Genomic DNA, 25,606 nt, shown 5'->3' with positions numbered 1-25,606 from the left:
CGCCCTTGTACCATCCCAAGTCCTGCTATGCTGGCCGCGCCCTCGGTGTTGTGAGAGGCTCTGTCACACACCCCTGGCTGTGCCCAGCTGTTCCCAGCTTGCTGGCTGCACCTTCTTCTCCATCAGGGAGGGAGGGAGGAAGTGAGGGAGGCACTTACCTTTTCCAATGGAGGGAGCCAGTCCGTTCATGAATCTTGGGAAAGACTTGCTGGGGGATGAGGGAACATCCAGGGAGGCCACGGGGCTGCTGCCCAGCAGGTCGATCTTGCCGGCGTGCTGGCGAAATTGCTCCAGATCCCGGGACAGCAGGCTGAACTGCTCACTCTGTGTCCGGCATTTCTCCTCCAGCTCCCGCACCTTGCACTGCGCGCAGAGACCCAGACACACAGTTAGCAGGTGGCCTGGGCTCCTGGGGCCTCATGTGTCTGCACCCAAGTGTGTGTCTGTGTGTGTCTGCGCGTTGCATGTGTGTGCACAAGACTGAGTGTTGTGTGTGCATGTGTGGATGACAGTGTGTGTGTGTGCACGTGAAAGTGTATGGCCTGAGTGTGTTTGCACACATGTGTGCATGTGTGTGGTGGTGGGGGGGTGGCCTGCCTCCTGCCTCCACGTGAGAACAGTGGCTGAGCAGATCAAGCTTCCTGTCGATTGGAAGGTTGGCCGTCGGCCAGGTTCTCTCGCAGGGCAAACGTGGGAAAGCACAGGTGCCAAGAAACCCTGCAAACACTCAGATCCCAGCCAACTGCGGATTGTTCTGGGCTCTGTGTGCAGCCCGGGCACTTTGTGGTTGGCACGCCTCACTGTAGCTGCTTGAAATTTGGAGCAGGAGATGGTGAGAGCCCAGCTTTGGGGACGGCTCAGTTGCTAACTCCACTGATGCAGTTTTCTGGTGGAGGCCTCTGCCCCTAAACTGCAGAACCCCAGGGCACCCTGTTTTAGCATTAAAAGGAATTGCTACCTGCTGGCTTGGGTTAGCAACATCACTGCCATCTGCAGACACCAGGGACATTTAGGGAGGTGGGAGCGTCCCTGGGTACACATGGCAGGGAGGGTACCACAGGCAGCACCCCCATGCACTCCCATCTTTGCCTGCTCTTGGTTCTCAGTTGGGTGGGCGTGAGCCCGCCATACTCCCCTTCCTGGGGAACAGAGATCCACACTCCCTACACTTCCTTTCCTGCTGCTCCCTTCGTGGCACCCTCCCTCCACCATTCTAGTAGCTCCCTGATTATTCTTATTTCTCCTCTCTCTCTTAGATCATTTAATTGCCAAGCTTGTGCTTTATGGTCCCCTGACACATTCTCAATGCTTTGCATAATATTGGCACATCCTAGGTGCTCAATAAACATTTGCTGAAGTGATGAAGAGAGAGGACCCTCTGATTTGGAGGCATCACACTCCTCGTGGCAGTGGCCTGTTCCATCTGTGTGGTGGTCCTGCCTCGTCTCCCTTCCTTTGTGATAAATGGACAATGCCATCTGCTGTATTATTAACTAAGTGCATCGTCTGACTTTCTCCACTAAAATGTCAGCTCCGTGTGGGCAGGAATTTCTGTCTCCTTTCCCACTGTGTCCCCAGCACTCAGACTAGAGCTTGGTACCAAGTTGGGGCTTGAGAGATGTCTGGATTCATGTAGGTGAACAGACAAGGATGTGGACGGTGGTAGAATAATGCTGTCTTCCTCCTCCTCCTCCCTACCCCCCCTTCTCCCTCTCCCCCTCCACCTGTATTAAGCTTTCAGCTCCTTAGGCCAGAGTGAAGTGCTATTTATGTCTGAGATCATGGAATTCTGAAAATAGATCTAACAAATCCCAAACCTATAATTAATTTCTTTGATTCATTAAAATAATTGGCAAGATGCTTTTAAAAGGCTGAATGAGCCTGGGTGTGATGGCTGTCTCCACCGAGGACGGCACAGAAGAGACACTGGGCTCCCCTGGGCACAGGTGTGGACTTGAAGCAATCTGCCCCCTGCCTGGGTCCCCCATCACAAAGATGCAGGACCTGCCAGGAAGCAGCTCTGACTCCAGGATAGCAATTTCAGAAGCCTCAAGGCCAAGAGCTCTGGTTCTTCTGGGCTCAGTCCTGAAGAAGAGACTTTTGCTCCAAGGCTGAGCTTTTGCTCCAAGGTCCTCAGGTGGGGGAAAGCAGCTGCCAACAGCCTCGAATTAAAAGGGCACTAGAAGAGCCCTGAGATCACCTGTCCATCCAGGTGTGCCACCAGCTGCCATGGTAGTGTATGTGTGGGGGGTGGGGGTTGGGGCTGTGTGAAGTGATGGTAGAAGGATACAACACTATTTAAGTGGCCACATTCTCATTTTAATGTGCATGAGAAAAATGCAACTGGCCATAAAATCCTTCATGTGTATGTCCTCTGTGTGTATGTAAAAATGACCTAACTCAAAAAACAGATTTTTCATTGATGCAACTTTTATGAAATAATAAAATTAAAGTGATGGAGAGCTGATCAGTGGTTGTCAGGGTCTGGAGTTGGGGGAAGGGTCTGACTTTTAAGAAGTAACATTTCCCTGGTTATCCAGTGGATAAGAATCCACTGGCCAATACAGAGGACACGGGTTCAACCCCTAGTCCAGGAGGATTCCACATGCTGTGGAGCAACTAAGCCTGTGAGCCACAATCTTTGAGCCTGTGCTCTAGAGTCCAGGATCTACAATAAAAGAAATCACCATAATGAGAGGCCTGTGCACAACAACAAAGAGTAGCCCCCACTCACCACAACCAGAGAAAGCCTGCACACAGGGCAACCACACACACACACAAAAAAAAAAGGAACATGAGGGTGTGACTTTGGGGGGGGGGTGGAGCCATCTGTACTCCTGATGGTGGTATGTGACTCTATATGCACCATCAAATCCCATGGAATTTATCACCAGAGGAAGAACAAAGAGTGACTATTTGTAGTTCGGCTACTGACACTGTGCCCACATCTACTGCCCAGTCTCAACTGCTCCAGTCACCTACGATGCTATCCATGGGGAGCTGGGTGAAGTTATGCAGCAACCATCTGTGCTATCTTTGTAGCTTCTTGTGACTCTCAAATTATTTCAAAATAGAATTTTAGAAAGTGCACAGATTTAAAGAAAATATGAAATAACTGTGTAGGTGGCAAGCAGATACAGAGAAAATCTTGAAGGCGGTGGATGAGTAGCTGGTGTGTGGGGACATCAGATTAGGGGCCTGGAGGGTTAAGAGCAGCCAAGGTCTCAGGAGCCCACACAGGGGTCAGGCATTGGAGGCACCTGGAAACAGAGCCCAGGGCAGGAGCTGATACCGAGCAGGGCCCTGTGGGGCTCCTGGACACAAAGGAGCCGTGTCCCCTGTTTCTTTGATTTATAGGAAATAATCTTCATTCAGCCTCCATGACCTTCCCTGAGTTCCAAGAGGCAGATTCCAATAGTTGTTAATTAGGGAAGGGAGGGAGAAACAGTCAAGAGAAACAATAGTGCAGCCTTGGGGCAGGGTCCTGGTTCCCCATCAATGGATACACACAATATCTTTGAGCTTTTTTGCAGATAATGAACTCCCACTCTTCTCAGTTTCCATGGGCGCTGGTGGAGGAGGTTCCCAAGAGGGCAGAGAAGGACGAAGTGCTGCTTCTGCCTGCCCGTCAACAAGCGCTTTGTAACACACATCTGCACAGGTATGACAGTGTGGTCTGAGACTTGCTTCCATGGTGACCTGGTGGTAAAGTTGTAAGGCTAACCCCCTCTCACCTCACATTTCTACCCCAAAGATTCTAAGAGTCCTGTGTGATCACACCTAAGTGTTTATCCCTCTTTTCAGTTCCTCGCTTTGTTTCTCCTCTAGGTATCTGAGGACATGGCTTCAAGGCAACAAGGATGCTGGTTCCTAGAAGTCAGGCAGCTGCCAGATGCCTTTTCTCACTAATTTCAGGGGGAGAAGGTCCTAATGGCTAGTAGATGAGACATAGGGACCCAGGAAACCCAAAGAACGTCTCATAAGTGAGTGCTCCCTCTGGAGACTTCCCCAGGCTTTCGTGCTGTTTCCCTCCTCCAGGAAGGAGGCAGGTTTTCCTCCAGAACCTCCTCTGTGGACACACTCTCAGGGTCTGGCTGCAGCTGGAAGAGGCTGGGTCTCTGATGCTGAGTCCGGCATCTGGGGCAGAGTCCCTCCCATGACACCTGAGCTGCTACTGGAAGGAACCACTTCCAAGTGATGCAGAAAGAAAACAGCAACCCCACTGATGCCCTGGCTGGCTTATTGGGATGTCAATATTGACCTCAGGATGCAGGGCACCATCCTTCCAGCCTGGGTGGCAAGGCTGGAGGGGCAGAACCACGCCCACATGTGTTAACCCGGCTGCTTGCGTGTCCCCATCCCAGCTCCGCTTCTCCCACCCCAGAGACCCACCACCTGCAGCATCAGGAGCGGAGGGCGGCTGTGTTTCTGACCGCAGGAGGAACAGATGGCATAGTCATCGGGCAAGTAAACTCTAATTGGGATAAATAGCAGAGACTTCGAATTTGGCTGTGGGTATTTATAAAGATGAAGGAAAATACATCTAAAGATGTGCCTGCTAGCACTCCCAAGGTCCTCCCCCCTGGGTTTTTCATCTGAAAAACTTCTGGGCTTTGTAAAAAACAGCGAATGAGTAGGGGGTTGTGCCCTCTAATGTGTCCAAACCAGGACCGTTTTGAGAATCCAGGGACACGGTCAACTCTCAATACTTAACACAGCAAAGCTGGGGGTCAGGGGCGTCTCAGCAGGGCTGGGTCGCTGCATAGCAGTGATTCGGGAGTAAGCTGTTCCGTGCAGTATCTTTATGTGTAAACAAGTTTTGTGACGCTATTTATTATTTACTGAAAACCTGCTATGTGCTGGGCCCTGTCGGGGGCTTTCTATGCATGATTGTTGATGGCCAGAGAGACTTCAGGGGTAAGTTGGTGGAGCCCGTTGTATGAATGAGAAAACAAGGCCAGATGGACTAAAGACCAAGGTCACAAACCCAGGAAGTGGCAGGACAGATGTAAGCCTGTCTGACTCCAGGCTCTGGCCTGTGTCTGGATTGCCGACCTCCCTCTCATTCACTCAGGGGACCTGGAGGCAAGTCACAGAAGCACATTGGGCCTCAGTCTCTTCATCTGTAAAATGGGGGAGAAACTTGCCTTCCAGGAAAATAACCAACTATTAAGTCCAGACTCTCACAGGCACGGTCGGGGCTCCATAAGCAGAAGCTAAGATCTTTTGTCCTCTATGGGCAAAGGATACTACCAGAAGTCAGTGACTAGTGACTCAATCACCCTTGCTTCTCAGATGGCATCATGGTGGGCTAAGAAATCTCTTCAATTGTATCTGATTCTTTGAGGCCCTCTGGACTGTAGTCCACCAGGCTCCTCTGTCCATGGGAATTCTCCAGGCAAGAATACTGGAGCGGGTAGCTATGCCCTCCTCCAGGGGATTTTCCTGACCCAGAGATCAAATCCATGTCTCTTCTGTCTTCTGCATTGGCAGACGAGTTCTTTACCACTAGCGCCACCTGGGAAGCCCTCTTTCATGGTGATGTCCAGTTAAGAAATACCCTATACTGCCAGTTTCATATCTACACCTGCACCAGATCTTGCATGTAGCTACATATACACAGACAAACCCCATCAATTCATCTAAACTGGCTCTGGATTCCAGGACAAGTAACTGCTCTGAACTCTAGAATCTTTACAGGATGATGTCATCTTGATACTAAAATGTAACAAAGTAATAACCAAAGGGAGACTCTGGTGAAGACAACTCTCTAATGTTTTGCATCCTATAATGTGTATTGATTCAGCATTATTAAAACACAAGTGTCTTAAACATTTGTTTTAGTTCACATGATGAATGCCTTTATCAAATCCAACTAAAAGGGAGTGAATTCTGCACCAGTGGGTCTGGATCATTAGAGTCTTTTGCTTCTGTACAGACATGCATTCGGCACAGAGGTGCCCTGTGTGCAGATAAATACATTTCACAAGTGGGACATCAGAACCCAGGGCTGCCTGTTGACTGTGGCTTTTGCCCTCAAGGCACCAACTGCAGTGAGATGGGGAGCATTAGGGAGATGAAGTTGGAGTCAGGTGAGCCCCCAAACACCTGAGGATCCCAGTTTCTTTGTTCCTAACAACCTTGTCCTCCAGCTAAGACTCATGGGTACAGGGTTGCCAAGGTTATTCCCAGGAGGCAGAGAACCCATGCCCACCACAATTACTGGGGGAAAGAGAATTCTTAAGGGATAGAAATGCAAAACATTAAGCTTCTTTATCTGAGCACTTCTCAGATTCTCAACTTGGTTAATATTGTCACACTTTAGTAGCAAAATTGCACTGCCTTGTATGGACTCCAGAATTCAGATGTGGCAGAGCCACGCCACAGTGCCCCCACTCAGGGTGACTGCTCTTCTTAGCCTCTCCTGCAGGCCACTAGCTCTGGCTGGTGACCCAGAAACAGAGGTGACATCTGTTGCCTCTATAGCTGAGACATAGAAGAGCTCTCCCTGCCACCACGGTGATCAGGAAGCCATATGCTCTGGCTGGCACAGCCTCAAGATACAGGGATCCTGGATCCCTGAGTTACCACGTGGAGAGGAGCTTCATGGAGGATTCCTATATCTGCAGTGCCAAGAAATTAACGGTTGTGCTGAGTGCAATATTTTGCACCTGCACCTAACCTGACTTACACCAAGAGATCAAGAGATCAGAGACTAAGGTCATCTGTTTGATGGGACAAAAACAGATTTATTTAACCACAAGAACACTTCCTTGCCAGATGATCACTGAGTATCTTAACATAAGGCATAAGACAGGCCTTGTTTACATAAGGCAGGCCTTGTTTACGGACCTGTGGCAAAGTTTTCATTTTAATTTCCTTTAAAATCAGGGGAAAAATGAATATAATAATAATGAATCCAAGCTGGATTACATTCATCTTTGTACCCAAGCAGATGTAAAATATAATTTTTAATATCTTAAGGGAGGAAGGATCCCATGAAAGCCAAAGGAGCCCAGGACCCATAAAAGTCATGGGCAACCCAGATGCTGACCCCCTACCTTGAGATTCAGGGCCCTAACTGCTCTTGGATGAGACTTGGGGACGAATGGAACCTGTTCAGGTTCTTTCTGGCATCACCTGAAGGTGGACGCCTTGGTCCAGGAAGTGGCCAACAAACCCTGGGAGCCCTGAATAATTAGCCACAAACCACACGAGGCGCACACACAAAGCCTCAGTACTGAGACACACAGGTGGGTACCAGCTCATCACGGGCAAAGATGCCCCCTGCAATGGATTCCGGAGCTCACTGCCTCCCAGCCCAGCAGGTGTTATGATTTATCAGCCCTACAGTCATGGACCATTTCTTCTTTGCACTTGACTTTCTCAGCGACTTGATGTGGTGTTACCTGTGGACTCTCAGGGCCCTTGCTCTGCTCTTAGGAGCTGTGTGTCCTTGGCAGGTGGGTCAGCATTTCTGTGCCTTTGTTGTCTCCTTAGTGAAATGAGGAGGAAGCTATCAACCTCCCTGGGCGGTATTAAAAGGATTAAATTCCATCACACTTGTCACTCGTGACCACAGGATGTGCACTCCTGTCTCTGCTGATGCCCAGAGCTCAGGGTGAGCTGTTTGCCCAGTGTTTCTGAGTCTGGCTGCTGCGGGAGCCAATCCACCTTTTGGTGGCAGGAGAGCTAACCCTGACTTGCAGGGAGGTCAGGATTCCGAGGTCAGAGGATGCTGCCACACAGTAGTGGAGATTTTGGATTCTGGCGCCAAACTCCTGGGGTTGGCATCCAGATTCTGCCCCTGGCCATCTGCCCCTAAGGCTTTGGAAAGTCATTTCACCTGACCATGCCTCAGTTCCCCTGGTTGTCATGGAAATGAGAGGGACAGTATGACTGCCATCTCCTAGGTAACCCACAGATGCATCCTGAACAATGCCCAGCTGAGAAGGATTCAATAGACACTGCTGTTGGCACTGTTGTTGTTGTGGCTATTTTCTTTTGCTTCTTTGTCCTGAACTTTATAAAGCATCAAGGAAGCTACGTAACTACCACCTGCTCTTAGGTTGTTGGGTTTGCAAGCAGAGCTCTCCATCCCAATTCTGGAAAGGTGTTTTCAGTTGACTCTTGATCCTTGTCTTTGCTCAGCCCGCCAAGCCAGCCCGGATCGGTCCTCAGGTGTCCTGACCAGGAATAAAGACCCCTCCTCTCATCCGCAAACATCCTGGCTGCTCACTCATCAGAAAACAGGACAGAGACATCCACAGAACCAGATGTGTGCATGTGAGTGTTCCGAGGGGTTTTAACCTAACACTACTTCCAGGGCAGCCCTTCTCTATCACTCTGTTATCCCTAGCTGTGCCAGGAAGTGGGTCTTTCTGCTCAGTAGAGGGGCTCACTGAAGTCAGGCATGGAGAACATGAATTTCCTGCTGAAGATGCTCCTGAGGACCCGGTGGTGGGGACTCGCTCAGGCTGTTCTTGGTCAACACTTCCAGTTACAAAGGCGCCGAGCCAGGATTGGCCAAGATTCCCAGCACCCTCCTCCTTCAGCTACTTCTCCTTCCTGTAACCAGCCTAGCAGACTCTCTAAACAACGCTTCTTAAACTGCGCAGGAGGGTTGGTTAAAAGACATCTGTGCCCCACCCCGGATTTCTGCTCCAGCAGGTTGCAGGCAGACGCTGAGGATCTGTGCTCTAACGAGCTCCCGGGTGATACCTATACTGAGGGTCCGGAAAGCCCACACTGGTTCCGGGAAGCCCACGTTGAGAACAACCCAAGAGTGAGTAAAGTCATCACCAGTTCTACAAATTCACGGCCAAACTCAGAGTTTTGGAAAAGGCTCAAAACCCTGTTTGGAGAGACAGTTCATCTCCCTTCTTCCCCAGGTGGCTGCCTGTGAGAAGAACAAGGAAGGGCCCCTCCGCTGCTGGAGAAGCCACTGCTTGCCCATAACACAGGATAGCAAGGGGACCACTCAGGTGCAAGGCGTGAATACTGATGACCCACCGAATTCTGGGCTCTCGGCCGTGCAAGCATGCGGCTGGCCCGAGGCCAGAATCATCCTGACAGTTCTGCTCCCCGCGGTCATCTGAATTCACAGAACATCCTTCCAGCCTGAGGATGGAAGCCGGCTTCACTGGGCTCGCTCATCACTCACAGTGGACAGAACCCTGGGCCCCAACGCCTGGATTAAAGCGTCTCCCTGGGGCAGAACTCCCAAGAGGAGTTCCTCGACTCCCCCCACGCGAGGGAGAGCCAGGCACCCACGACTGCATCAGAAGCTGCACATGTTCAGAAGAAGAGGGAGATGGAGCTGGCCCAGGGGCACACGGCCGGTCCACTCATGGGACAAAACTTCACAAAGCACATGGGAGGGGAGGACATCACTCGCTAAAATACCTGCATGCTGTCCAGCGTGTTCTGGGTAAAGAGCAAAGCAAAACACAATGACAGGAAGATGTTGTGAATAAAAGAAAACCCAGGTTCTCAGCCCATCTGTGTGGCCTTCTCCGTTTTCCCAACCAAAGCACGTTACACCCGCCCCCCACGTGTTGGGGCCTGCACCCTGCACCAGCCCCGGGTGACGTGACCTCGGCGGGCCTGTCACAGAGCGGCAGCTCAGAAGGCAGATTAAAACAACACAGACCATCAAATCGATGGGCTTGGGGTGAGGGGAAGAAGAGAAACTGGACCTCCAGCCAGAAGACTATGCAAATCAAACTGCGGTGGGTGATCCTGCGAGGGGAATGAAATGCTGTTTCAGGGAGATGTATGGCCATCGGGAGGTCTGTTTCCACTCTCCCGGGTTATATATTTTCCCACCTGCTATTTATCACTCCCAGCCCTCCAGATATTCATTAGCTAATGGACGCTTTCAAAAAAATCAATTTTAATATATATGATGATAATGATGGAACCATTTCCTGGGGGAGGAATAGATTTTAAAAGGCAATATAAGAGATGCACATATTCTGTTTTAAGTGGTCGTGCAGCTGCCCAGGGGACAAGAGACAAGGTCATCTTAAAGAGGACAGGCGTTTCCCATATGCAGAGACGCAGGCCCAGGGGAGAGGCCCTCCTGGCCTTTCTGGATGGAATAGAACTAGGGGAGGAGGGCTTGTGGGGCCACCCCATGCTGTGCAGCCACCTCCTCCTGCTGTTGTGTCTTGAGTGTGGGGTCAGTAATTGGGGGACCTCTGTCTTCAACAGGGAGATTCCTTATGTCCATTTATTATGCATGAGGCATGCAGACTGCAAAGGCCCCCCAGGGGGCCCCAGGAGTTTCCTCCACTCCCGAGAATATGGGAGGCCACCAACTGGGGACAGAAGAGTGATTCTGACACGTCACCCGTCTCCTGCCAAGCCGCCACCATCAGAGCCGGTGAGAAAGGCCTCCGGGTGGCTGGGGAGGGTGACTCCTGCTGTGCTCATGAGGACAGTGCCCGTGGCCACTCCTTGACTGAGTTCACTTCTGCGATTCCCTTCGCCATCCTTTCTCTAAATCTGCAAACGCCTCCCCAGATGCCAGGTACTTCCTCAGGCTTAGCGCTGTTCCTTAAAATACCCTCATTCACCTGACACTGGTAGGAATGATCCACTTCCCTTTCTCCTGCAAAGAAGCAGGCTCACCCTCCCTGCTTCCCATGTAATCAGAGGAGAGCAGACCACCTCTGAGATCCGCAGTTCTGATGCTGGCTGTGTGGCCACAGGAAAATTGCTTAACCTCTCTGGGCCCCACTTCCTCACATGTACAAATGGGACTCATAATGATACCAATCTGATAGTCTGCTTGCAAGGACGACATGGGAGGATATCTAAACAGCAGGAGTAATGGGTGCCCAGTGGGCACTCAGTAAAGGTCGGTTACTACTTTACAAAGCATTAACACAGCATGCCCTGAGCTCACTCACCCCCGGGAAGAAAGCCAGCAGGGCTGGCTCACTTACCTCTAGCAGCTGCACTGCACCTTCATGTTCTTTCTTAGCTTCAACCTGAGCCTTTTGGGTGATGAAAAAAGACATAAGAGCGAATGTTTACAGCGGGAAAAAGACAGCAGAATTAATATCTAAGTTATCAGGGATTGTGGGTCATTGATATTCATTCTTTTAACAAGCCCCAACATTCTCAGGGTCTAAATCAGTTCTCATTTTTTTTCCTTCCTTTGGGCAAGATGGAATGGATTTGGGTTGGGTTTGATGCTCTTTGTAAAAAGTGAAAAGCACCCCTCATCTGGCAGAGAATGGAGAGGCTGGTGAGATTGGACTGCTGCATAAGGGTAGCACTAGTGGTAAAGAGCCCGGCTGCCAATGCAGGAGATGTAAGAAAAGTGGGTTCGATCCCTGGATTGGGAAGATCCCCTGGAGGAGGGTATGGCAACCCACTCCAGTATTCTTGCCTGGAGAATCCCATGGACAGAGGAGCCTGGCAGGTTACAGTCCATGGGGTCGAAAAAGTCAGACACAACTAAGCACATGACAGACAAGAAAGAGCCCATCTGTTAAACTGAGATTTACATTTAGGATTCTCAGTTCTGGAGGAATAGTTTCTCCAGGTGGCTGGAGAATAATAAAGAGAAGAGTTGGATATCATAAATAAGCCAGTGAGAGCTGTCTCAACAGCTTCTATTTCTCACTTGAAAACTTCCATTAGTTGGAAAGAGGGAAAGGCTTGGCGTCCCCAGCACGGACTAAAAGCGAGAAGTAGCCTGATATTTCCATAGTGTTCATTCATATGCATTTCATTCGCACATATTTCCAATGAGGTTTTTCAGAGCTGGGGAAGTGAATAGATCCCAGCAAATTAACTCGACCATTCTTGAATCCAGCTCAGTCTTCAAAGGCTCAAAATTGTTCCTTTCAAAGCAAAAACAAGAGCGACAATAAATCATGAAATGGGGTTGTGGCGGGGGGTGGGGGGAGACAAAACAGCTAGAGAACATACAGGGATTATATAAATAACACCACCATTGAACCACTTGAGTCAAAGATAGTTTTCAACTGGCAGAATGAAAAACAACCAAAAACTCCATCGCAGGCTGTTAAAACACAGCCAAGCTGGCAGTAACAACTTCGTTTCTGGCTTCAAGCGCAAATCAGGAGTTCGTTTCCGTAGGCTACTTGCAAGCTGGGCCATTTGGGCAATCAGAATAGATAGCTAAAATTAACAGTTAAAATTGGCAGTGCTGAATTCTTGCAGAATCTAGGCGACAGCTTCAGCGAGGCTCATTTTGGGGGCCACCGCCAGCACATGGGGAGGCTGAGACCTTCACGGTTTCCTACAGAACACATTAGACTCGAGAGGGACTCTGACTCCTAGGGAGACCCACAGTCCTACTGTCAGAAGAAGGGGCCTGTCATCCAGGGATGAAATGTCCAGGGGGAGAGTTAACATGGCAGCAAACACACCTATTTCAGGGGACGGGGTAACTGTTCAAGAGGGACATAGGTTTCCTGCTGCCAAAGCTTTGGTCGTTTGGCTGGGACAGACGGGCATGTAACACTCAGAGTAATAAGCTCCCAGGCACCTTGGTGATGGGGTTGGGAGTATGGATGCGGGGTGGGATGAGATGAGAGTGGGTGGGGGTCATTTGCAGGTGCTGTTAATATCAACTCCACAGAAAAAAACAGTGAGATTCATGGAACTAAACTATGGCATGTATAGATCCTCAAATCAGGTCCCTGGGTTCCACAGAGCTGAGAAAGCCGTGAGTGTCAATCAATATCCCAGGCATGCATCGTAGGAGAAATCAAGACACTGAATGAATTCAGGTCAGCTTGAGATGTCCCTGCTATCCACATACAACAACTAAATCCAAAACATGCAAGGGAAGCATTTGACATGGAGACAAAGCAGTTTTATGAGCTGCAGGGTAAGTTTGGTTTCTATCAGCAGTGTGCATGTCAATAATGGCCTTAAGCCTAGAAGCCTTTGTTTCCCGCACAGGAGGAATTTAAAACAACAGTAGCATTTGCAGATGAATTTTAAATGTGGACAATTTTGCTCATGCACTGAGATTATAACTGCTACTTGTAATAAGATGAGGATGTAATCCACACAGGAAAAGGAAGCAGTTAGAGCGACTGGACTCTGCTCACCGGTTTCCTAGAGAAACACTAGGGTTCTGGAGTCAGGCCTCCAGGGAACCCGGACCATGCTGTCTAACCTCAGGTCCTGCATCTGTGAGGGGACTTGCACCCCACAGGTTACAGTGAGAGCTGATTGCTGTCACCACTCACACATTCAATAGACACTCACCAAGAATGGCCGGAACTTACCATCAGTTATCCTGGTAATGTTACAGGACCAATTAGTGGAGTCTTACTAGGTCTTTCCTGCATTTATTCATTCATTCATCCATATTCATTCATTCAAAGTTCCTGAGTATCTCTGTTCACTCATTCATTCATTCAAAGTTCCCAAGCATCACTTGTTGAGTACCTGCTCTGTGTCAGGCAATGTCCTGGGAGTGCAGACATTCCACTTAGGATGCAGACAACAATGAGCAAGTGGCATCACTAAAGGGGGTGAGTGGCAGAGAATGCCAGAGCAGGGTGATGAAGTCCATTCAGGCAGGGCAGCCAGGAGAGACTCCCATGACAACAATAAGCCAGCTCTGTCATTATCTGGGGGCCAGGCATTCTCAGGGAAGAGCAGAGAGGGTGTTTGGGTGACAGAGAGGAGGTCAGTGTGGCTGCAGGAAGGGCGATAGGGCAGGAGGAGTCAGAGGTGGGAAGGAGCTTAAATAAGATGACAGATGCCTGCCAGGTACCGAGCCCAGAATATGCTACACTGAGAACAAATGTTCATGGTGTAGCTTTTACTATCATTGTCATTGTCCATAGACTATATTCACAGCCTGGCTCACTGCTGTGTTCTTAGCCGTCACACAGCCAACATGTGATGCTCAAGGACTGTTTGCCGAATGAATGAAAGTGATGACTCTCAGCCAAGCTCCTGGTTCAGTGATCTCCATGAAGCAGGTGTCCCATGGAAAAGTCCTCGTAGACAGGACTCTATCTGCTTGGATTTCCATGTTTTTTTTTTTTAAGCTTACATCTCCACCAGCTACCAGAAATAAGGGTTGGCCAATGGTCTTATTTCACCTTGACTCCCACTAGAATAGCCTTGGGCAGCTTGATCATTCATCCATTCTTCAATTCAACAGGTGTTCTCACTTGCCCACTATTTCCCTTGCTTCTCCCAATCACCAGATTGAGCAGAGAGAAGAGCTGAACTTCCAGGGAGGAGGGAGAGGTTCCCTGGAGAAAGTTCTGGGTCCCTGAAAGCCTGGACCTTCCTTAGGGTGGCCGAGTCCAGAGGTGAAGCTGAAACCACACAGCGATCTCCAAGGACTACACAGGGTCAGAAAGTCCACTTGCATTTCATGGGAAGATATATCCCTGGCTTCCTTACACACATGCTGTACATCAAGAAAAAGAATATTTCAGGGTCTGGAAAGAAGCAAATCCCACTAAGTACAGAGTGGTGTCAAGGGGATTCCTAAGATGATGGTAAAGGGCATTTCTAGACCCAGTTTAGCATCCGGCCTCTGGGGCAACCAGCCTGGACTGGAAGATGACGCTGGGCTCCAGGCAGGATGTCTCAGAGGAAAATGGAATGAAAACATCCTCCGAGGAGTCTGATGGTCTTGAGAGAAATTTTAATGCTCTGGCAGAAAGTTTGGGAATAAGAGAGTGATGAGCACCCAGGAGACTGAGCAAACATACAGAAAGAGGCAATTCCCTCCAGGGAAAAAGGAAAGGCTGTACCAAAAAGGAAACACTGCCCTTTGCAGAGCCTGGCAAGATGTGCAGAGCCTGGCAAGATGTGCAGAGCATGCCTTGCTGAGGACGGAATGGACTTCAGCTTGGGACAGGACGTTTGAGATCATGCAAGCTGGACATCCAGTTGGACCAAAGAAGTGGGGTTCGGTGGAATCCAACTTGGAGATCCACATGTGGGAGTTGGCACACAGATGGCAATCACACCCATGGAACCAGACCAGGTCACGGAGGGAGCAGTGGAGATCAAGAAGAGATGTGAGGGATTCCTGGGTGGCTCAGTGGTAAAGAATCTGCCTGCCAATGCGGGAGACACGAACTCCATCCGTGATCCAGGAGGATCCCACATTGCTGCCGAGCAGCTAAGTCTGAGCACCACAATTATTGAGCCCATGCTCTAGAGTCTGGGAGCCACAACTTTTGAAGCCCATGCACCCTAGAGCTCATGCTCCACAATAAGAGAAGCCAACGCAATGAGAAGTCCAAGCACCACAACCAGAGTAGCCTCCGCTCACTGCAACTAGAGAAAGCCCTTGTGCAGCAAGGAAGACCTGGCACAACCAAATAAATAAATTAAAAATGTAAAAAAAGAGACGTGGATTGCAGGCTGAGTCTTGAGGATGCTTACAGGGCTTCTGTGAGGAAGGAGAAAACTGGAAGAGGGTAGGATCCTGGAAGCCTAGGGGTTGGGAAGATAGACCCTCTCAAAGTGTGCCTCTGGGTCAAAGAGGAGGAGGGCAGGACACTAACCACTGAGCAGGACATCCGCACACAGGAGATTTAGCAAAAGCCATGGCATTGCTGAGATGAAGCTGGGTCCCACAGGACAGCGTCCAAGAAATCCTGTAATGGGATTTGCAGCAACACGGATGCAACTCAGGGATGATCATACTAAGTGAAATAAGTCAGACAGAGAAAGACAAACACCATATGATATCGCTCACAAGTGAAATCTAGAATATGACACAAATGAACCTACCTATGAAACAAAAACAGACTCAAGGACATAGAGAACAGAAGGTGGTTGCCAAGAGAGAGGAGGATTAGGGGAGGGACGGATTGGGAGTTTGGGATGAGCAGATGCAATGGGAGTTTGGGATGAGCAGATGCAAACTACTATGTATAGAATGGATAAACAACAAGGTCCTACTGAAGTGCACAGGGAACTATAACAATCTCCTGGGATAAACCAAAATGGGAAAGAATATTATAAAAAGAATATATGTGTATATATATATATGTATATACATATATATATATGTGTATATATATATATATGTGTGTGTGTATATATATATATATATAGGGGTGTAACTGAATCACTTTTCTGCACAGCAGAAATTAACACATTATAAATCAACTATGTGTGTGTGCACTAAGTCACTTCAGTTGTGTGTCTTTGTGACCCCATGGACTGTAGCCCACCAGGCTCCTCTGTCCAAGGGATTTTCCAGACATGAGTACTGGAGTGGGTTGCCATGCCCTTCTCCAGGGGATCTTCCTGATCCAGGGGTCATATGTGCATCTCCTAAGTCTCCTGCGTTGGCAAGCAGGTTCTTTACCACAACGCCACCTGGGAAGCCACAAATCAACTATACTCCAATAAAAATAAATAATGGGACTTGTAGTCAATGGGACTGTAGACAGCTTCTAGGAACTATCTCACGTTGCTATCTCATGATGATCAAACTGGAACTCAGAGCACTCCGGTGACTCTTATTATGGTAGAGGGACAAGGGCTAGGATTTGGCCTTCCATAGGATATGAGCATTTCTATAATAGGTGTCTGCCACTCATTTCAACTGCACCCCATATAAAGTCATTGTTCTCATCAGTCTTCATTCCGTGTGTCTCCTTTATGGCATTCCCCTGGCATCTGAACTTTTTAGTTCTTCATGACTTATTCGCTTACTCTCATTCTTGTAAGCCAGAGTTCTTGTCCAACTCTGCACTGCATTCCTGGTTTCCAGAACAACGGCTGAGCAGCCGACACATAGGTGGCAGCCAGCAAGCATGTGCTGATGAGTGAATGAATGACTGAGTGATCCGGACAGCAAATGGACAGGGCTGTCCGTGCTGGAAATCGAACAGAGACGTGAACTCTGGAAAGAACTCACCAATCTCCTTCCATATAAGTCTCAACCTTTCTCTTCGAATACATTTTTTTATTTTAAAAATCAGAGCTCTATGAAAACACAAGGTTTGTACATTCATCCTTCATTAGATTTTCTTCCTCTGCTCCCCCCGACCCACCTCCCAAGGAAGCATCAGTGTGTCCAAAATAGAGGCAAGGATGAATTCAGGAGGGAAAAAAAAAGCAAAAGCAAAGGAAGCTGGATGATGCTCAAGAGAGACACTGGGAGCTGAATATGGACTTGGCTCTAGTGCACTTTCCTTGGCATCAAGTGCTTTATAGATAAAACTCCAGGCTAGAAGAGAAGGACGCTCTGGTAAGAAGAGCCAACCTGTCACCCTTGCTGGACAATATTTGTATTTCTGTCCTGGATGCTCCCAGCCTGGGGACGTGATTCCCAGGGATGCAGTGAAGGAGTGCAGGTACCAGGCACCGGAAGGTCCCTCACGCACAGAAAGAGGGAGAAGAGTAATATCGCTGTCTGCATCCCAGCAATATCCTTTCTGGATAGCATCTAATGAAATCTTGCTTCTCAGCGTGCCAGCCAACTTACTATGACAGGTAATAAGGACTGTGACAGTCTCTATCGCCCCAGCCTAATGAAATCTATCCTGAGCACGAGGTCTCCATAAATGATTAGGAAAACAGCATCAGAGGTTATCTGCTTGATGTTACACGCTCTGCTAATAAACTTGGGAGGAGAAAAATACTCCAACAGATAGGGATCTCCAGCCAGATAAGGCGAGCCACTGGGTCCTTTATTTGAGATCAAAGATCTGGAGGGGCTGGCTGGGGGTGGGGGCACCACCCGATGGGGAAGGAGGAGGTGTCGGCTGCTCATCCCAGTTGTGGCAGGGGTGGGCGGTGGTGTCTGGGACCACCACCTGCATCAGTGGTCAAGCTGAGTCCTGCCTGGAAGGGCTGGGCTGCTCTCCCATGGATGGGGGACCCAGGGCTTCGGGAATAAAATGCAATGAGAAATATACACAGGGATGCCAAGTCCCACGGTTCTGAAGGAGGGGTCCCCAGATTCATCTGGACAGAGACAGGAAGACTAAGGCTGCCTATTAAGGATGCTAACTTTCTTGGTCCCCAAACCACCCCAGGTGCCATGGGGATACACCTTCTGAACTGCTTGGTCCCCTCCTCCTGTCCCCTTCTCCCTCCCTCTGGTTTCTGTCCTTTGTTCTTCCTACATCTTTTCTGTTCTTACTCCTCTCCTTCGCTTTCTTCTTTTCGTGTTCCCTGTCTCTCTCTTTCTCCCTCTCTTGTCCTTGGTTCATGAGATCATGCTACATATATTGCCCCAAAATTTGATTTGCTCACTTAATAACACATCATGTAAATCTGATGTGATGGCATCTATAAGCCGAATTTCTTCCTCCCAATGTGGTCATGGTGCTCTGTGGTATGGATGCCCCACAGTTCACACAGCCTCACCCTCAGATGGGCATTCAGTTTAATCCTATTACCTACGCCCACACAGCAGGACGACAATTCAAGTCGAACCAAACCAAACCATTCTTCAGAACTGGTTCTTGTGTTTCTTACAGGCATATTCCCAGAACAGAAGGTTGCAGGGTCAAAAGAGACCTGTGTTTTTAGTTTTCAAGGATGCTGTCAGGTCACTTGCCCCCAGAGATAAAGCAACTCACACCCCATTTTAATAACCCACAGGCGTGTCGTTTTCCCTACAATCTCGCCAGCATCAACTGTTAGAGCTTTTCCTTTGATTTTTGCAGCTTAGAACATAATTACAAGTTAACTGAGGAGAAACTAGAGAACACGGGGAATCTTTCCACACCAAGAAGAAGTCATTCCCGAACGCGTGAGAAAAGGCTCAGGAGAGCAGCCAGTCACCCACGCTCCAGGCTCCTAGTGCATTGCCTGCCTCCTCCCAGGCCCCCAGCCCCAGCCCAGCTCACCTTCTGCAGGAGGTCAATTTCCTGCTGCTTGGCGTTGAGGATGGCCAGGGCTTGTTCATGCTCCAACTCCAGCTGCTGCCGCCGTTCTGCGGCCTCTCGCATGTGCTGGGGAGGCAGGAGGAGACACACAGGTCAGGTCAACCCAGCGCCCTGCAGGGAGCCGCATCCTGGGTCCCCCCACAGCCAGCCAGCTCCCTGGTCTGACTCACCGCGTGCATCCCCGGCTTCTCCCCAGGGCGGCAGGATCAGCCCAGGAAACCCTCACACCCACAAGCCTTCCTCCCCTGTGTGCACGTTTTCTGTTTAACGTGCCAGGAGCACGTGAGCGGAGCTGCAGGTTCCTGTGCGGAGGTGAATCTCTCTTCTCCCTCTTTGGAAAAATCCTCTCTCTGTCCCCCCCGCCACCCCCAGGTCTTCTGCAAATACCAGCCAAGATGTATGGCTCTTACCCTAGATAGGGCTACTGCTTCAAGCTTCTTACTGCCATATAACTAATGTCACCCACAATAACCATAGGAGTGAGGTAATGCAACTGGCCCCATTCTACAGATGGGAAAACCGACATGCAGTTTTCCTTGTTTGACACACATGGTAAGTGGCCGTCAGGCATTCAAATCTGACACTTCTATGGAGCCTCCGAATCTCAGGGTTTGGTCCTGTCTGATCACTCTTGTGAAGTGGGATGCTCAGCCCCCCATGAGTCCAAATGTCCTTCCATTGGTCCCTCTGCAAACGCCCTGCCGAGGCAGGGGATCCCAGGGCTGGACCCTTCCTCTAACCAGAGCGTCTTTTCTCCACTCTGATGATCTCTTGTCACCCAAGGTCATCCCCCAGAAGAACCCATCAGTGGGCATCAGAGGACACAGGACCTCCTTGCCCCTAACAGTGACCACCTGTGTACCCTGGTGGGGAGGAACCATGAGAAATGACAGCATACAGAAAAAAGGCACCGGTGGGACCAACTTTCACACAGGCAGAATCTCGTGGAAGAGTTCATGGCAAACCATTTGAATTGAGCTTCTTTCTTCCCCTTCCTTCCCTCTCCCCCCTCCTCCCCTCTGCTTCATTTCTCCCGCCTTTCCTTCCTTCTTTACTCTTTCTCTTTTTATAATGAGATCTATGTGGCTCAGCAGTAAAGAATCTGCCTGCTAAGGCAGGAGACACGGGTTAGATCCCTGGGTCGGGAAGATTTCCTGGGGGAGGGCACGGCCACCCACTCCTGTATTCTTGCCTGGAGGATCCCATGGACAGAAGAGCCTGGGGGCCTAGAGTCCATGGAGTTGTAAAAGAGTCAGACACGACTTAGCGACTATACAACAATAACAACAACAAATGCCAACGGTGATTTAGCGGTCAACATTTTAAAAATTGGGATCCTTCACATAAAAGTCCAGATTCCTTCAGAAAAGGGAACATTTAGCTACATGTCTCACCTGGAGGAGCTGGCAGAGGCTGGTCCCTTCCTGGGCATGGGCCGCCTGCTTGTCTGCTGTCCCTGCAGACCCAGCCTGTCCTTCCAGTGACCTGACAGCTGAGGGTGTGTTCATGTTATACGGATGGGAGACGTCTTGATATAATGGAGCTGTGCTGTGCTTAGTCATTCAGTCGTGTCCAACTCTGTGACCCCATGGGGTGTAGCCCGCCAGGTTCCTCTGTCCATGGGGATTCTCCAGGCAAGAATACTACAGTGGGTTGCCACGCCCTCCTCCAGGGGATCTTCCCAACCCAGGGATGGAACCCAGGTCTCCCGCATTGCAGGCAGATTCCTTACCATCTGAGCCACCAGGAAAGCCTGATACAATGGGGCGGGGACCCTAATGTACTTTCCTCCTTGGCTTGATTTGTTGGTGACTGTTATAATTTATTACTTTAAAATTTTACCATTTTAATTCTTTTACTTATTTTTATCCCCTAGGCTGGGGAAGGAGGCACAGAGATATAAGGGCAGAGAGGCAAATTCTATGCTTTTCACCAACTTTCCCAAGTCCATTCCATGTGCTACCACCAAAAACTCTTTTCTTCCGGGAACAATCTTGTCACTTAGCCAGTTTAAACTGTGAATGGGGACGTTTTGGGGGTTCATGTCCCAAAGTTTTTTGGTTCATTTGTATTAAAAAGTGAAGTCTTCCTGCCTTCCGTGTTGCATGCATTACACGTGTGGTGACATCACATGCTGGCTTTGTCTCCCATTTTGGGCTAAACAAGCTTACGGCCCCTCTGATGTCTTAGTTTGGTGGAAAGCTGCAATTACAGTAAGCCCCCTGAAATTTCAAAGATGCGAACGTGACCCTGTGTGCCGGCTGTTATACTGGACGAATGTACTTTTCAAGGTATTGTACTGTAAGATTAAAAATGTTTTCTTTAATTTTTGTTCACTTTTTAAATGTATTACTGTATGTTAAGTATTATAAACCTATTACAGTACAGTACTACATAGCTGATGGTGTTAGTTGGGTACCTAGGCTAGCTTTATTGGACTTATGAACAAATTGGACTTACAAACATGCTCTCAGAACAGAATTTGTTCGTATATATAAGGGAGTTACTATAGTTAACCCCAGTGGAGGAGTGGTAGTTTCACTGTTGCTATGGAAACTCAGGATCCTAGGAAGATAGAACCCCCCCAAATATGAACAAAATCCCCTGAAATGTGGAAATGGGCATGTCTGTCAATGACTATAACCTGCCTGAGTTGGGGCTGGAATGCATCATTCATGTCTATTTGTGGACAGGAGGAGAATCAGCACACATCCATCTTCTTGCATCCACTCCAGTCTCCAGCCTTCCTGGTATGACCAAGTCTCACCTTCCTGAGCAGGAGAGGGGTTATTTGTCTTGTACACCCCCCAGAGCCAATCTTGATCATGGCTCTCCTGGCCTTGCAGAGTTCTCTGATTACCAATTTGGGTCCAGAAATTTCTATTGATCTCTAATGACATGCTTGAACCCCACTGTCCACTATCAAGCCACTAATTCCCAAACCAGCAGTACAAGGCACCAGGCATTTTCAGAACACTGAGGAAGACGACCCACCAGAGCCTCTTAAGACATCAGGAATTCTCTGAGCTTCCAAGAAGCTTTGGAAATTCTTCCATAAACACTGCTCACTGACTCAGAGGGATATTACTTTTGTCTGGTATTGGAATTCTTCTTAAAAGCATCAGAGTTCATTAACATTTATTCTCTACCAATATTCATGGGATTGTCAAGAGGGTCAATGGGACTGTGTGTGTCAGGCTTTTCATTCTAGAGAGGAACATTGCTTTCCATTCCTTCATTCACTCTCTTCTTCTATATATTTGTTCATTCAACCAACATTTATCGGGCAACTATCATGTGCCAAGAAGCTAGGACTACAGAACAACAGGATTCTGCCTTCATGAATGGACATTTGAATTGGGAGAGTGGATAAGAAAGGGCTTATGCAAGCCAATAAACAAAGACATGTCAATTGTAACAAGAAGTGTTAGGCTGAACCACTTAAGTTGACATTGAAGCATCTTTGACTTATAAGACTGTCTATTCACATAGCCTAATCCTATGATGAAATGTCAGCCCAATACTGTAAAGAAAATTCACTCACTCATTCATTCACTCAACAGTCACCAAGTATCTGTCACGAGCCAGTTGCCACTCTAAGTTCTGAAGGTGATAACAATGAAAATAAACACAAAACCAACTCTCTGGGAGCTTACACTCTGGAGGGACAGACAGACTCTATTCTGTGGGTATGGAGTTGCAGGCATTGCAGAGACTGGTAGCATTCAGTGAATTGGCTGGAGCCTCACGGAGAAGCAGTAGGGACCGGAGGCAGGTGATGGAGCTCCGCCCTCATGGGGGCTGTGGTGGGCAGTGCTCAGGTGCAGGAACATCAGGGCACCAGGACATTGCCACTCACCACCCATTCCCACTGAGAGGAGGCACTGAACCAAGCTGCTAACAGGACTGTGGGGCCGTGAGGGCTGCACTGAGCCCCCGGAAGCTTCCAGAATGTTCCCTGCTCCATCACTGCTCACTGGTTTGGACAACGTCCCACAGGAAGGAACGGGAGACTTTCTTCTCCACCACTTCAAGGAGGAATGACTTTCCAGAGAGTGACTGATGACTTCCTATTTGGTCTTGTCAGCCTAAACTGAGCAGGTGCCCACAAGGAGGCCAACCCCTGGCAGCCCACAGCCTGAGGGGTCTCTGCACCCAGGAGGTGGGTCATGTTCCTTTTCTGCTCGGAACTCCTCAGTGGTCCTCATCGCCCAGAGTAAAACTGTGGTGCTGCCATGGTGGGGAGACTGCAAGACCTGCTCCTTCTTCTCTGATGTCACTGTTGTCTGTCTCTCCTGCTCTGCTCCACATGCCTTGATTTTCTTACTCTTTCCAAGGACCAGGCACCTCAGGGCCTTTGCACATGCTGTTTTCTCTGCCAGTCATTTGCTTCCTCCACCTCTGATATTGGAACAGCTTGTTCTCTCAAAGTCCAAAGTCTCTCAAAATCTTTGCCCAAATGCCACCTTCTCAAAGAAGCCATATTTAAAATGGTAACCCCCCCCGCCCAGAGCATCCTTATTCTCCTCCCTGCTTTATTTCACTCCAGAGCACTTATCACCATCCAATATATTTCACACTTTATGAGCCCACTGTCTGCTTCTCCTCCTAGGACGTCTCAGGCTGTGGTCCTTGCCCCCGGACGGGCACTCAATAAACAAGCCGTCCTGTGTGATCTGCCCCTGTGTCTCCTCAGAGCGCAACTCTGCCCACTCATCCATCCTGCTCCTGTCACACTGGCCTCCACCAAGTTCCTGGGACTTTTCAAACATTCCCCAGCATGTGCTTGCAGAGACAGTGAAGATGGAGGTGTGCTTCCGGCACTTCAGGTCAGAAGAAGGGCAGGGAGCAGTGATCAAGAAGCAGACTGCCTGGGTGCAAATCCCAGCTCTGTGGCCTTCAGCTACTGACTTAACCTCCCTGAGCTTCATTTCCTTTTTCTGGATTAACTATTTATTAGCATTTGGATCAATTTTTAGATGGTTCTACTGTGCTTAGCCCCTCAGTTGTGTCCAAAGCTTTGTGACTGACCCCACGGACTGTAGCCCGCCAGGCTCCTCTGTCCATGGGGATTCTTCAGGCAAGAACACTGGAGTGGGTTGCCATGCCCTCCTCCAGGGGATCTTCCCAACCCAGGGATCAAATCCAGGTCTCTCACACTGCAGGCAGATTCTTTACCATCTGAGCCATGAGGTAAGCCCAAGAATACTAGAGTGGGTAGCCTATCCCTTCTCCAGGGGAAATTCCTGACCCAGGAATCAAATCAGGGTCTCCTGCATGAGGCAGATTCTTTACCGCTGAGCTACCAGGGAAGCCCTTTTAGACAGTTAATTAACAATTAAATAACTAATGTTGATTAGTTAATTATGAATGACCACCTGCTTCAAAGAGAGGTTTTGAATATTACATGAGTTAGGATAGTACCTGGAATCTATTAAGCCTATTAACTTTTACTCTGAATATAAGAAAACCCCTTCCCATCGACTTTGGTGGTTATCATGACAGAGGATACTGCAATACAGTATTATGTAACAAAGTGTCATGTAAAGCATCATGTGTGATAAGAGTATTGTGTGATAGAGCATCATATAATGTGGTATGCTATAATACATCATTACATATTACAGTATCATGTAATTTAACATCATGTCATTAACCATAAAGTGATGCTGCTTTAATGTAAAACTCAAAGTGCAATGGCGAATGGGATTGTTAAATTTCTCTTTCTGATGTTTCATTGTTAGCGTATAGGAATGCAAGGGATTTCTGTGTATTAATTTGGTATCGTGCAACTTTACTACATTCACTGATTAGCTCTGATAACTTTCCGGTGGCATCTTCAGGGTTTTCTATGTACAGTATCATGTCATCTGCAAATAGTGAGAGTTTTACTTCTTCTTTTCCAATCTGGATTCCTTTTATTTCTTTTTCGTCTCTGACTGCTGTGGCTAGGACTTCCAAAAGCTATGTTGAATAAATAGTAGCGAGAGTGGGCACCCTTGTCTAAAAATGGTACTGATGAAACTATTTGCAGGGCAGGAATAGAGATGCAGACATAGAGAACAGACTTGTGGACACAGTGGGGGAAGAAGAGGGTGGGACAGACAGAGTAGCCTCGAAACATCTATGCTGCCACGTGTAAAATAGAGAGCTAATGGGAAGTTGCTATATAACCCAGGGAGCTCAGTGGGGTTCTCTGTGCAACCTAGAGGGGTGGGATGGGGTGAGAATGGGGGGGGGAGGTTCAACAGGGAGGGGACATATGTACACTTATGGCTGATTCACGTTGTTGTATGGCAAAAGCCAATACAATACTGTAAAGCAATTATCCTCCAATTAAAAAAAAACTCAAGGTGGGGGGGGTGGGTAGACTATATTCTATGACCAAGGACTCTACCAGCAAGGCAGTGAGTGGTAAAGATGATGGTATTGGTAAGATGATGGTGTTAAAGAAAATGCATACCATTTAGTAAGCACTTACTAATACTGTGTACCAGGCACTATCTCAACTAATGCTGAGAGCTGGGCGTTGTGATTATGTTTACAACAGGCCACAGACTCATGATGTTACCGGTAAAGAATCTGCCTGCCATTGGAGGCAATACAAGGGACACGGGTTCGATCCCTGGATAGGGAAGATCACCTGGAGGAGGAAATGGCAACCCACTCCAGTATTCTTGCCCAGAAAATCCCATGGAGAGAGGAGCCTAGTGGGCTGCCTA

The 25,606-nt window shown here is 48.7% G+C and overlaps 1 protein-coding gene across 9 annotated transcripts in view; it reads right to left on the bottom strand.

Annotated features, from left to right (window-relative positions):
- Window positions 1-25,606, bottom strand: part of RIMBP2 (RIMS binding protein 2) — a 124,204-nt gene that overhangs the window by 58,888 nt on the left and 39,710 nt on the right. For all 9 annotated transcript variants that reach the window (XM_070475052.1, XM_070475050.1, XM_070475053.1 and 6 more), the window contains exons 4-6: window positions 18,846-18,950; window positions 10,953-11,003; window positions 159-363 (exon numbers count right to left, since the gene is read on the bottom strand). In XM_070475052.1, coding sequence (XP_070331153.1) covers window positions 159-363; window positions 10,953-11,003; window positions 18,846-18,950 — 361 coding nt within the window. The remainder of the gene's footprint in view (window positions 1-158; window positions 364-10,952; window positions 11,004-18,845; window positions 18,951-25,606) is intronic.

This window comes from Odocoileus virginianus, chromosome 12 (assembly GCF_023699985.2).
Source record: "Odocoileus virginianus isolate 20LAN1187 ecotype Illinois chromosome 12, Ovbor_1.2, whole genome shotgun sequence".
Classification (NCBI taxonomy): Eukaryota; Metazoa; Chordata; class Mammalia; order Artiodactyla; family Cervidae; genus Odocoileus; species Odocoileus virginianus.
This window is presented reverse-complemented; position numbering and strand designations above follow the sequence as displayed.